The sequence below is a fragment of the Leuciscus leuciscus genome (assembly GCF_965113295.1).
Source record: "Leuciscus leuciscus genome assembly, chromosome: 1".
NCBI lineage: Eukaryota > Metazoa > Chordata > Actinopteri > Cypriniformes > Leuciscidae > Leuciscus > Leuciscus leuciscus.
In genome coordinates this window covers 32,193,786-32,206,856 of record NC_138725.1, presented here as the reverse complement: position 1 = coordinate 32,206,856, position 13,071 = coordinate 32,193,786, and the positions used below count along the sequence as shown (strand labels likewise).

The window sequence follows — 13,071 nt, the reverse complement described above, 5'->3', positions numbered from 1 at the left end:
GATGTATAGATTTGAAAAGGTGTCTGTAGATTGTTGTTCATGATAAATATGTGTGTCTGTTTGTGGTTTCCCTACTGTGGTTCAGTCTGCAGCATTGCCGTATGACTAAGAAACATTATCAGTATGATTTCTTGTCTATTACCACCTACTGCAGCTTATACCAACAACGGAAATAAGCGCAGTTAGAATAGCAAAATATGTGGGAGAGCATTGCTTTGGTGTGACTATATTGTATTGTATTGCTCTCCATTGCGGTTTAACATTCTCCCCTAGATGGAGGACAGGATGCCAAAGAGCAAAAGCATACACTTTAATAAGTTAAATGTAAACGAAAAGAGGCAGGGTTGTGTTTTATATTTTGTTTTGTTACAATGTAGGCGTGCCTGAACCACATTTGTGTGGCTATTATGTTTAAGATTTTTAAAATGAAAACAAAAAGAGGCAGAGTGGTGTTTTATGGCATATTACGTTTTTCGGTTACCTAAAATATACATACAGAGATAACTGGCAGAGCAAGCTGAGTGACGTTATCAAGAACGCTGCTGTTCCATTTGCAGAATTACCGGACTTGCGTCCTCCGGTCCTCGGGAGTTCGTTCCAAGTCGAACTTGGCATCGAGAAACACCCTATATATCCTTGGAAAGCTCTAAGACACTAGCTTTCATATTTAAAAAAAATTAATAAAATAGCAACAGTCATTTATTAATTTGTGACAAGTGAATGCATCAAAGTCATAAGGGGCGTTTAGACCTTTATAATGAAATCGGGAATCGGTGAACAATCATGCAAAGATCAGTAGAAAACTTATTTTTCATGCCAAATGTTCAAAAAGTTTAAAAGTAAAACAAAAAATAATACAGACAGTTTCTTAATTTATTATGCAACATATATTCTACACATTTTCAAGTTATGTGGGAAGTGTGTGTGGCTTTATTTGGGTCACCAATGGCGCTTGGATGTAATCTTGTGGAAAATGTTTGGTGCTGTCCTTAAAAGTTTTACTGCAAACTTAGTTTGCAATATCCACCTCAAATGTAGGACACAGCTAGTGAAAAAGTTAGTGCAGTAAATTTTACATTTTCATAAACTTAAACATTTATTTTTCTATTTCACATTCAGAAAATGTTTCACCTCAACAATAATCTGCAAAGTGTCTTCTCTTTTAAAAGAGACCAACATTCTCTACTTCAAGGCATTCATGATTTACAACCATTTGAGTGTCCCAGCTCATTTTCCAAAAATTATTTTGGTTTTGGAAACATTAAAATGTCCAGTTTTCTTAATGTTAGTGGAATGTTTATTAAAGGTTATATTCTGAATATTCTGAACTTTGATTTGTAACATTTCAAGAATATAAAAAAAATCCAGTTTCCTTAATGTTAATAGAGTGTAATTGAAAGGTTAGTATGATGTTCCCGAAATGTTCTCTGAACTTTATTTGTGTAACGGTCACCAGCTGGAGTGCCCTTGAGAGCCACCAGAGGGCACTCCACATAAGACTATTATCACTCACAAACTACATTTCCCATAACTCACTGCCCGGACTCATCATCACTTATCACTGATCACATTCACCTGTACCTCATTCACTGATTGCATTCAGCTGTGTCTCATCATCCTGTTAGTCTCAGTCTATTTATACCCATGTTCATTCATTCACTCACCGCAAAGTCTTGTTTAGTGTTACACTGCAATTCCGAGCGGTTTCCCTGGTTTCTTGTCTTCTGGTTTATTTGGATTTCTTGCCCTGTTCCCTGGATTACTCTTTTGCCTCTGGTCCCTGCCTGTTTTGTTTGTTTCTTTGTTGGTTTGTTTGGACTGCCTACCTGTGTTTTGACCTTTTGCCTGTACTCTGGATTACCCACAATAAAGCTGCGTTTGGATCTTAACCCTCGTGTCTCGGAGCGGTTCGTAACAATTTGTCCTCCTCAACTTTTACTAATTAATATAATGGAAAGCATTATAGCAACGTGGTACACAGCAAAATCCTCAGTGTTAAATGACTACTACTTAATGTCTAAAGGGTCCAATCTACAGAGTAACACTGAAGCAACTGCAGTTAATGAGATAATTAAGGGATTAAAGTTTGACTTTATTTCTGTCAAAATTCTACAGAAGGTTAGAGAATTAAAAAGTTTGGGTGTTGAAAATAATAGTTTGGTTTGAAGTTACCATTATGGTGATGAGTGTTTTCTTTAGTTTGGGCTCTTGACTTCTATTGGTTTATTTTTTTCTTTCAGCAACTGAAAAGAAAAAGAGATTGATTACAAATAAACATGTCTGTTAATGGCAGTAAAATGACTGCATTAAAGTGATTTACCCAACTGATTTTCCTATAGTTCTGTGACTGACTTAAATAATTATGAAGTTGTAGCATTAATGAATGGGGAAAAGTTTAGTAAACAAATTCAGCCTTCAAGATGAAATGCAACAAAAAAATGTGACAACATATTTTGTGTAAAAATTTAGACAACACTCAACATGTGGTGACAATAAAGAAAAAATGTAAATAGTTCAGATGCATAATTAATTTGTGCCACAATGCATGCTGGGAGCCGTGAATGAGTTTTGTATGCTGGTACCCATCATGCACTGCAGCATGAAGCATGTTGAGTTTCATATGCTGATTGTTGATGTTTTTGAGTGTCTAAACACCATAGTTATTAACTTCCTGGTCACAACATGTTTTCATCAGTGTTACATAATATCTGATCATCACACCACTGCTGGATATCACTCTATAGTATTACATGGTCAGTTGCACAATATTTCAATGTATAATAACAAAACACACGTCTGATCAGTGATTAGACTTCAGGTGCAACCAGTGAATCAGACCACTTCAAGATGTCATCATTAAAAACAGCCAACATCAAACAATATAATTCTGTCTCGACTTCTGCCACAGCAAAAGTGTTTTCTGAACACACTGTTAAAGCAGCCAGAAGAATAACTAATAAAACACTCAAGGGTCAAGAGCCAAACTACAGGAAACACTAATCACCATAACGGTGACTTCAAACATTAGTTTCTCTTTGCTTCAGAGAATTTACTCATTAACATCACTAATGCTCAATCATCACTTATTTAACCAATTAACTCCAACACTGCTTCAGTTAAACACACTGTATTCTGGACACATATGAACACTGAGCGCTGTTCATGAAACGCATGGGATTTTGCTGTTAACATCCGATCTTCAGCCATTTTTAAGCTAGAAAGTTAAAGGACAATCAAAGAATATTGTTCAAAAAAATGTTTTCTGAATACTAAATGACAGTAGGCCTATGTGGTTGTTTTGAAAGTGTTTAATTCTAACAGCTGCATAAACTTTACATAAATTTAAGAGAAAAGTTAGGAATAACAATGGGACAAGCTACAACACTTTTCCACGTTCCAATGATGTTCTTTTAAAACGGCAAACACAATCTTATTCATTTGAAGTTAGGTGTCATTCTCATTTTTAAAGGACGTTCCAAGAATGTTGTTGTAAGAACGTTTTCTCCCAACATTATGAGGACATTTAAAAAAACCTTCAACAATGTGTGGCAGAAGGAATACACATTTCAGGGCTTAGGCCCAGGCAGTTTGCAGACTACGCCACGATGGGACTTACGGCCAAAGAATTAAGTATTTTGTTCGACCAGGCACTCAAGTGCGTTGATGGATAGCCAGAGACAGTGGTCCAGTACAAAAATAGAATTTTTATTTTCACTCCAACAATGATTGAGATTTCATAGTAAACATGCACTGTACACCAAATCAAATAAAACACACACTCAGTATTCACTCCACTCACAACGCAAACACACCCCCGAGAGAGGAGGGGAATAGGGCGGAATCTTACCAGTGGGAGGCTAGTGGCTCAAGCAATGAGCATCCATGAAAAACACCCCAATCACACGTGTCAAATTTCACACACTGCAAGAGAAATGACCACACTTGGTGAACACGCAGCCACAGCACACCAAGGGACCCGCCACTGCAAGGGGCACTGCTCCCACTGGCAGTTCTCAGCACCTGGACAATGGAAGTTAAACACAATTACAATACACAATGTCTAATAAGCCACCCGTTCTAAAGCCCAAGGTGGTACTTGGATTAGCAATATGAACAGACTCACAATCACACAATAAATCAAAATAAACAATTAAACATGGACAAATCACATAAAAAAAGGTCAAACAAAAGAAATCAAAATTAGGCCAATCCTCTTGGATATCAGCAGCAAGAAAAGGCCTCCATACAAGAATTAACACAAAACAATTAACGCTGTGTCAGTCCATCAAACACTCTACACGCAAACACTGATTCACAACAATGACAGGAAGAATCAAACAGTGTTAAACAGGCAACGATGTAACCCGCCAGCCAGCCACCACAGGTTTAATAATCCTTGGTCCCGTGTGAAAAGGCAGCCGGGTACAACGAAAATCCATAAACACGTAACGTGAAAAGCATAAGCAAAGCAGCAGATGTTCAGTGTCGATGTAGTCAACTGGCGGCCGCACCCCCGGTTAAATAGCACTCCCTAAAATGCACAGGATGTCCATTTACAAATATGTCCCACATTAACCATTCAACCATTACTCAGTATAGCAACATACCTATGATTAACAGCGTTGCGTCACAGGCCCCAAGCTCTGATTGCTGATCGCAGGGCGCACACTCAGCTGGTGAAAGGGCTGCTGCCGCACCGGGGATTCTATGGCATGAAACATTCCCTATAAGCCCACGTTATAAAGTTAACAAGTGGAAAGAGAAACGAAGCTAACCATACCTGCGGCGCTACGGTAGACAGATAACCAGGCAGACATCAGGTCGCTGGGCAGGTAAACAAGACAAGTCGCGTACCGGTGACATCAATTGTCAAAAGAAAAGTCCCGGTTTATAAAGGGGTGTAGCCCTTGTGACTGGCTCAAAGTTAACTGCCCAGAACCACTCACAGCTGCAGCAAATTAAGCGTCACTTAGGGAGGCATGAGCCAGACAACTGCATCCTGCTACAATCGTATAATGTTTTTGTGTTAACTTTTTGAGAACATTATTAACGACCAGATCTTTGAACGAATGTTCTATTAATGTTACTGGAAGAACGTATGTTCATAATTTGAGAGAAACTTTCCAGAGTGTTAGGCTGAGAACGTTCCCGGTTATCTGGTATGCTAAAAAGTGGGACTGACAGTTAACAGGTTAAAAGTAAAATCCACAAAATGCTATCAACTGTAACATGTAAAAGTTCAGACTAGAATGATATTATTTAATTAAAGGGCCCCTATTATGGATTTTTGAAAATTACCTTTCATGTAGTGTGTAACATAGCTCTAAGTGGATGAAAACATCCTGCAAAGTTTTAAATCTGAAAGTGCATCGTATATAAAGTTATTGTCTTTCAAATGTAAGAGTTGACTCTGAGTCAATTAAATGAATCGTTTTTCAAACGAGTCATAAGCCGTTTCGTTATGATGTCAAGCTGCTGACAGTTGACCTTCAGGATCATGTGGGGTCTGTGGAAGTATGTAAACAAGATAGAGGAAGTGATAACCTGTTGTATAAATGCTCTGTTACGCTAGTAATGCAATAAAATACTAAGTACAGTTATAGTGCGTGATTCAGTCCTTATATTACTGAAGTTACTACAACATCCACTTAATGCTGATGGTGAGGAATTACAGTTGCAACATCTCATAATGTACCTCAAACTGAGTAGTGTATCACTGAGAAACGTCCTGCTCGAGTCTTCCTTGCGATGGAGTTTCGGGTTGAATGAATAGTTCTTCCATTGTTTCATCATCGGACTCGCGCTCAAATTTGATATGGTCAAATCGGTGTCATTGTTCGTTACTGTGTTTAGTTTGCGGTTTAGGAAGCCTCAGGACACGCAGAGCTGACGTTGTTATGGCAATTTGGGGGTTTGTTTTCAACACTCGCGCTGTACACGGTAAACCAATCACAACAGAGTGAGCTGTCTGGCCAATTAGAGCAGAGTAGCTCGCAGAAAGGCGGGATTTAAAGAGATTCATTCATATGACGAGTCGTTTGAGAATCATTGAGAAAATGGTGATGTGCAAATGTATATTATGAAGAAATTAAACAGTTTTATTCACCTTTGATGCATGTAAAGATGTTGTAGGAGACTCTAAAACAACATCAAGAAACTTTAAAATAGTATAATAGGGGCACTTTAAGACAAAAACAAAATAATCAAAGTAAATGAACTGTTTATTTCTTCAGCAGGCAGAAAACAAGCACTGTGGAACATCAGAAGTCACTACAGATCAACACCTACAACAGGAAGTGTTGGCTAAAAAAATGAATCTATTTCACAGACTTCATCTTGAAGGCAGACATCACAATAAACTGAGAGCTGCAGATGTTCTTCGGTTAAATTCTGTACATTCATTACAGACCCATGAGTCTTGTGCTGAAGAGGACCTGGTTCAGACTTTCATACAAAAACTACTGATGATGAACTACAGAGCAAGATACATTAAATCTAAAGAGACCAATAAGGAAAATCACAATGAACAAGGCAGCGAAGAGGCAGATTCTGATGATTTTTTTTTTTATTTAAGGTCAGTGCCTAATGAAGGTATAAGAAAATATGAGCGAATCCACTCGATGGATGTTCAGATGGCTGTGTTTCATTGTGCTGATGGTTTCCTGAAGCAGCTGATGGTCACTAAACTGTCTCAGTGTCAGTACGCTCTGCCTCTGCTTGTTCCTGATCCATTCACACAACAGATTGAGTTTCCTCTCTGGACATTCAGACAAATCAACAAGAGCTGGAAGATGAAAAACACCAACAATGAGATCATCAGTCAAACCCACCCGATCTACAAGGCACAAACTCCAATGGTGTCTTTCTTCAGGTTTGGCTCTGTGTCTTCATCCAAGTCTCAGCTGATGAACAGTCTGATCAATGAGAAACACAACACGTTCTTCCACAGGAACTGCCCAGGCAGCAGCAGAACCAGAGTCCTGATGGATGGAGTGGTGGAGATCGCCTGGTTCTGCCCCTCTGGATCAGATGGTGATAAATTCACGGACTGTGTTGCGTTCTGTAATCTACACAGTGATGCAGGAGACCATGAGAAACAGCTGCAGATCCTCACTGAAATGGCCTCAGTCAATGTTGTTCTTCTCCCACGACTTCAAAACAATGATAGAAACCCAACAATAATCCAAAACCTGTACAGGGACAGAAAGCCACTAATTTTTCTTTTGACTGAGGATGATTTTTCTGTATGTAAGACAAAGCAAGGGAAATTTAAAATTGGTCTTAAAGATATAAGTCAGTCAGAAGTATCTGAAGAACTCAGTAGAGCTATAAATGAGTGTCTCTCAGAATCATCCTCCACTTTCAGACTTGAAGATGTAGTGTCCAAACACTCAGACATCAGAGTAGATAAGGAAGATTATGAAGACTGCAGGAGAGGAAGAGAAGCAGCACAGCAGATGATGAGTTTACTGGAGAAGAAAGATCTGACAGAAATCAAAGAATCATTTCTGCCTCATCAGGGGAAACTGTGGCATCAGTGGAGTCAGAAGAACAAAGAACTACATCGACCTCGAGCAAATGAGACAGAAATGGACATCAGTAGAAAACAAAATGAGATGAAGAAAATCCGTGAACAGCAGCATGAATCTGACATCAGTGAGTTTATTAAGTTCTTCATTAAGGAAATGAACACAGATACTGGAGATAAGATCTATTTCATTAAATGGCTCGGAATCATCATGGATGAATATATCTCAGCTGACCTTTCTGGTCTACATCATAAGTGTAATGAAAAATGGTCAGCAGTCTTACAAATGAAAGAGAATCATGATGAATCTGAGCAACTTAAAGCTGAAAAAACTGACCTTGAGAGAATATCTGAGGATCTTCAAGCTGCATCCTTTGGTTTGGAGCACATCATGAGGGAGATCGGTCAGATCTATGAATCATGTTCATCTGTGAAGAAGAACAAGAAAGATCAGGAGTTTGACTTCTATTCTCTCCCGAGTCTCGCAGCAGAGATGATGATCTCTGGATTTCCACTGGAGCTGATGGATGGAGATGCTGCTCATGTTCCTGTGATCTGGATCTCTGCTGTTCTAGATAAACTCATCCAGAAACTGGGAGACCAGAGAGTCTTTGTGCTGTCAGTTTTAGGACTTCAGAGCTCTGGGAAATCCACCATGCTGAATGCCATGTTTGGACTCCAGTTTGCCGTCAGTGCTGGCAGGTGCACCAGAGGAGCTTTCATGCAGCTGGTCAAAGTCTCAGATGAAATGAAGACACAAATTAACTTTGACTATATTCTGGTTGTTGATACGGAGGGTCTTCGTGCTCTGGAACTGGCTGGAAGATCAACAAGACATCATGACAATGAATTGGCCACATTTGTTGTTGGTCTTGCAAATCTGACCTTGATCAACATCTTTGGAGAAAACCCATCTGAGATGCAGGACATTCTTCAGATTGTTGTTCAGGCCTTCCTGAGGATGAAGAAGGTCAGACTGAATCCCAGTTGTGTGTTTGTGCATCAGAACGTCTCAGACGTCACAGCTAAAGAGAAAAACATGGAGGGAAGGAGACAACTGCTGGAGACACTGGATAAGATGACAAAACTTGCTGCTAAAGAGGAAGACTATGATGCAGAATGTTTCAGTGATGTCATTGACTTTGATGTTCAGAATGATGTGAAATATTTTGCTCAGCTCTGGGAGGGCAGCCCACCGATGGCACCACCAAACCCAAACTACTGCGAGAATATTCAACAACTAAAGAATACTATTATGTCTCATGCCTCAAAATCACATGGAATGATGCAAATAGACTTAAAAGATCGTATTAAAGATCTCTGGGAGGCTTTACTGAAGGAACGATTCGTCTTCAGCTTCAGAAATTCTCTGGAGATTTCAGCCTACAGGAAACTGGAGACCGAATATAGCAAGTGGTCCTGGAGTCTCCGCAGTGCTATGATGGAAAATGAGAACAAACTACAGATCCAAATAGAAAATGAAGCAATTCATGAGGTTGAGGAAACTGTTCTTCAAACAGAACTGAAGAAGACAAGTGAAGAAGTGAAAAAATCAATGTCTGAATTCTTTGAGAAAGACACAGATGCAGATATACTGATTCAGTGGAAAACATCATTTGAAATCAAAATCAAAGATGTTCAGGAAAACATTGTGAGAGAAACAAAAAATAAATAAATTGGGATTCTTCAGCAGCGAGACCTGAAGAAAAAGCTTGATGCTCAGAGGACACATCATGAAAACACTCTCTATGAAATGAGCAAAGAACTTCCCTTAAAAATCAAAGATAAAGTAAATGATGAAGAAACACTTAAGAAAGAGTTTGAATTGTTTTGGGAACCGAGTGTGAATAGGATTGTCTCAGACACTCCTCCAATCAAAGACATTGACATAATGAGAGATGTGAGAGATATCCTCAGTGACGTCAATGAAAGTGCTCCTGTAGATCACATTAAAGAGAACAGTGAGTTCACCAAGATTTTCACTGTGCCGAGTTATTGTGAATATGTTATTTTCAAAAAGTCCACAAAAAAGGGGGTTAGAGTGGGGGTAAAGGGTGCTTACAGAAAAGTTCAAAAAACATTTGGACGCAGTCGAACTCTGTCTCCAGAGAAGGAAGCTGAAATCAAGTCATTAATCACAGATGTTGACCAGCAGACAGAGAAGATGATTCAGTCATATAACATTTCAAAGATGGGCTACAACATCAGTTACATCCAACAACTCATAGATTACATCAAGAAAAGAGTAACAGAACATGAGGAAGGACAAGTGAAATATGTATTCAAGAAACAATTCTTCATGGATTTGGTTCTTTCCATCTGTAAAAGAGCAAACAATATGATCACAGACCAACACAGACTGTTTAAGGAAGCCAATGATCCAGAAATATATGTTGAGAAGAAGAGAGAAGAGTACTATAGTATTTTCCAGAAATACTGTCATGAAGCAACATCAGCTGCTCCCATTTTTGGAGAGATCATCTGTCAGAAACTTAAAGAGCCCATTGAGCAGAGTGTCTACAAGAGGACTGCCAGATATCTGACATATGAATTGATGAAAAACTGTGAATCACTGAATGGAAACAGATCAAATCTGGAGAAACACGTCCTGAAGACACTGGCAGAAGAGGAGGATTTTGTAAAATACATGGATTACATTAATTATCCCAGCCATCACGTTAAGAGTTTCATCAGAGATAAAGTCAGTCGGTACATCACTGATAAGTTCAGTGTCAGTGTTTTACCCAAGATGAAGGAGAACATTGAACTCCTGCAGCAGAAGATCACGAAAGCAGCACATGAATCTACTGAACATGTTCAAGTGAACAGTGGAGATGTTGGTTTGTGGATAAAGAGTTTCACACAGCAGCTCTCAGATGAGCTGATCTTCTCTGAAAAAGACCTCAGAGCAGTGAAACATGATGATGTTGATGTGAAACTCCTAGAAGATGTGATAAGACAAGAACTTCCTGCTATAATGTCTGAAATCAGCAGTAGATTCAATGCAGAGACATTTCCAGTAAAGCTGGACTATACGTTCAGACCATATCAGCTACTGATTGATCACTTTTGTCAGTGCTGTTGGGTTCAGTGTCCGTTCTGTGGAGCCGTCTGTACCCACACTACAAAAAAACATTATGGAGAACACAGTGCTCCTTTTCATCGTAGTATTGGTCTGAATGGAATATATTACAATAATACATCTAACTTGTCTACTCATATCTGCACATCAGCAGTAGCAAACCGCACTCTATATTTTCATCCCAATGACTCAGATGATACAGTCCTGTATAGAGAATACAGAAGAGCAGGAGGAGTTTATGCAGACTGGCGCATCACCCCTGATCTCACTGAACTGCCCTACTGGAAGTGGTTTGTGTGCAGATTCCAGAAAGATCTGGAAAAATACCACAAGAAAACATTTGAGGGGGAAGGAGAGATTCCAGATGAATGGAGAAAATACTCAAAACAAGAAGTTATTGAGAGTTTGGATAAATACATGTAAATGAACAAGTAAAATACGTTTCTTTTGGTTTTCGACTCACAGAACACTTTGAAAATAGTACCTGTTTTTCGCTTCAGTGAGTCTGAAATCATACCTCAGTTCACAGAATACATCAGAGAGATGAGTTAAAGATTTGAAGGGTTCTGTTTTAAAAATATATTCCTCACATCAGTATCTGTGAAGCGATCTCTACTTAAATTCTCTGTTCCGGACAGCTCTGAACTCAAAGTTTTCCCACCTTCTACTTCAAAATAATGACTTGAATGCAGCTGAATTAGCCCAGACTTCAGTGAGAAGTGTCATTTGATGTCATTTTCAAAGACACTGGCAACTATTTCGCATAGTTATTTAAATAAGTTTTTTCAATATTACCTATATTGCGTTTTATTTTAGATTTAGTATTTTATGGGTGTCAAAGTTAATTGTTTAAATTAAGTTCTTAAACGTTTGGGAGGAACATATTCACTTAATCCAACCAATCAGTGCTAGAATAAGCATATACTGTATAAGCCACTGCTTACCACTGTCCTATGACAGTTTTCCACACCAACCCCTCCTTAGCTGGTTACCACTAAAGTCAAGGAAGTCAAGGGGGGTAACTTTGGGGCTCGGCTCAGGTCGAGTCTCGAGCTCGAGCACTCCATCACAGACAGCAATCCTCTCTTCCATTCAAATATTACGTAAACTTGTGAATTAAGATGATTTGAATGTTTAACACTAGCCCACTCTTTAATACAGTTTTCACTATGTAGTTGCAAAGGTGGTGTGGGATGTGAAGGTTTCAAACTTATGAATATATGATATATACTGTGTATCTTAACCAAAAAAAAAATGTACGTTATCATTTTTATTTTAGAGAACATTGAGTGATTGAAATGTTTTACTAATTACTTTAAAATTGTTTTCTAAAATCTGCTTAAAACTTAAACACAAAAATGATACCCATTAGTGCTTTCAGTACCATCCAATACAGTCCTCCAAATGTGTATCTTTGTGTCTGCCCATCTAACTTTCTGTGGGATTATAATATTATGTGAACTTGTGAATTAAGATGTTTTGAATATGTTTAACACTAGGCCACTCTTTAATACAGATATCACTATGTAGTGGCAAAGGCGGTGGGATGTGAAAGTTTCAAACTTATGAATATACAATATACGGTGTATCGTAACAAAAATTAATGTTATTTTTTCTTTTTATGTAATTTTTATTTTAGAGAAAATTGTGAGTGAATTAAATGTTTTACTAATTACTTTAGTTTAAAGTTGCTTTCTAAAATCTGCTTAAAACTTAAACACAAATATGATACCCATTAGTACTTTCAGTACCATCCAATAAACTCCTTCAAATGTGTATATTTGTGTCTGCCCATCTAACTTTCTATGGGATTAAAATGTGGGCAAATTTTAAACCTGTATGTATGAATGCGTTTGTGAATATGCACAAGAAGAAAACAAAAATAAACTTAATGAATTCATGTGAATTTATTTACCTCTGTGTGTGTGGCTAACAAGCTCCAGAGCAGGTTTTGCTTTAGGTAATAAATCTCTGACCGAAATTGGACCAATCAGTTGTGAGCATTAAGTGACCATTGTCTGATGCAATAAAGTCACTCCTTTAAATTATCTTGCTTTAAATTAAGGGTCACTTCACAGGAATAGAATTTAAAAGACAAAATTGCCAGGCTTTTAGTGATGATGATTGGGCTATTTATTCTAATTATTTTATATGATTTATATATAATTATACCCATAATCCATTACAGAGCTCAAACCTCAATCAAAAAATTTTAACTAAGCCTAAACACCTTGATTAACAAATTATTAGAAAAGATTAGAAAACACTGAAGCAGTGCTGCAGTTGACGAGATAAGTAATGACTAAAGGCGGGCATACACTGTGCGATTTTCCTTGCTGAAATCGCACAGACGTCGCACAGTGTATGCCCGCCTTAATGTTGAAAATTTGTTGAAAGGTTCTGTGGATATCACCATTATTGTGATTATGTTTGCTTTAGTTGAGCTCTTGAATTTTAATTT

General features: G+C 38.2%; 1 protein-coding gene and 1 long non-coding RNA gene across 2 annotated transcripts; one reads left to right on the top strand and one right to left on the bottom strand.

Moving 5' to 3' along the window:
- Positions 1 to 3,721: 3,721 nt before the first annotated feature.
- LOC309478319 lies at positions 3,722 to 4,861 on the bottom strand. The gene is made up of 3 exons (XR_014198933.1): positions 4,781 to 4,861; positions 4,608 to 4,705; positions 3,722 to 4,020 (listed from the first exon to the last, which is right to left on the bottom strand). It is a non-coding gene; the product is annotated as an uncharacterized lncRNA (long non-coding RNA).
- A 1,239-nt stretch (positions 4,862 to 6,100) lies between these two features.
- On the top strand, positions 6,101 to 12,388 carry LOC309477277 (interferon-induced very large GTPase 1-like). Its single transcript, XM_082140478.1, is given in 2 exon segments — positions 6,101 to 9,200; positions 9,204 to 12,388. Coding segments are annotated over 2 exon segments (4,818 nt in total). The 5' UTR covers positions 6,101 to 6,212; the 3' UTR covers positions 11,034 to 12,388.
- Positions 12,389 to 13,071: the final 683 nt, after the last annotated feature.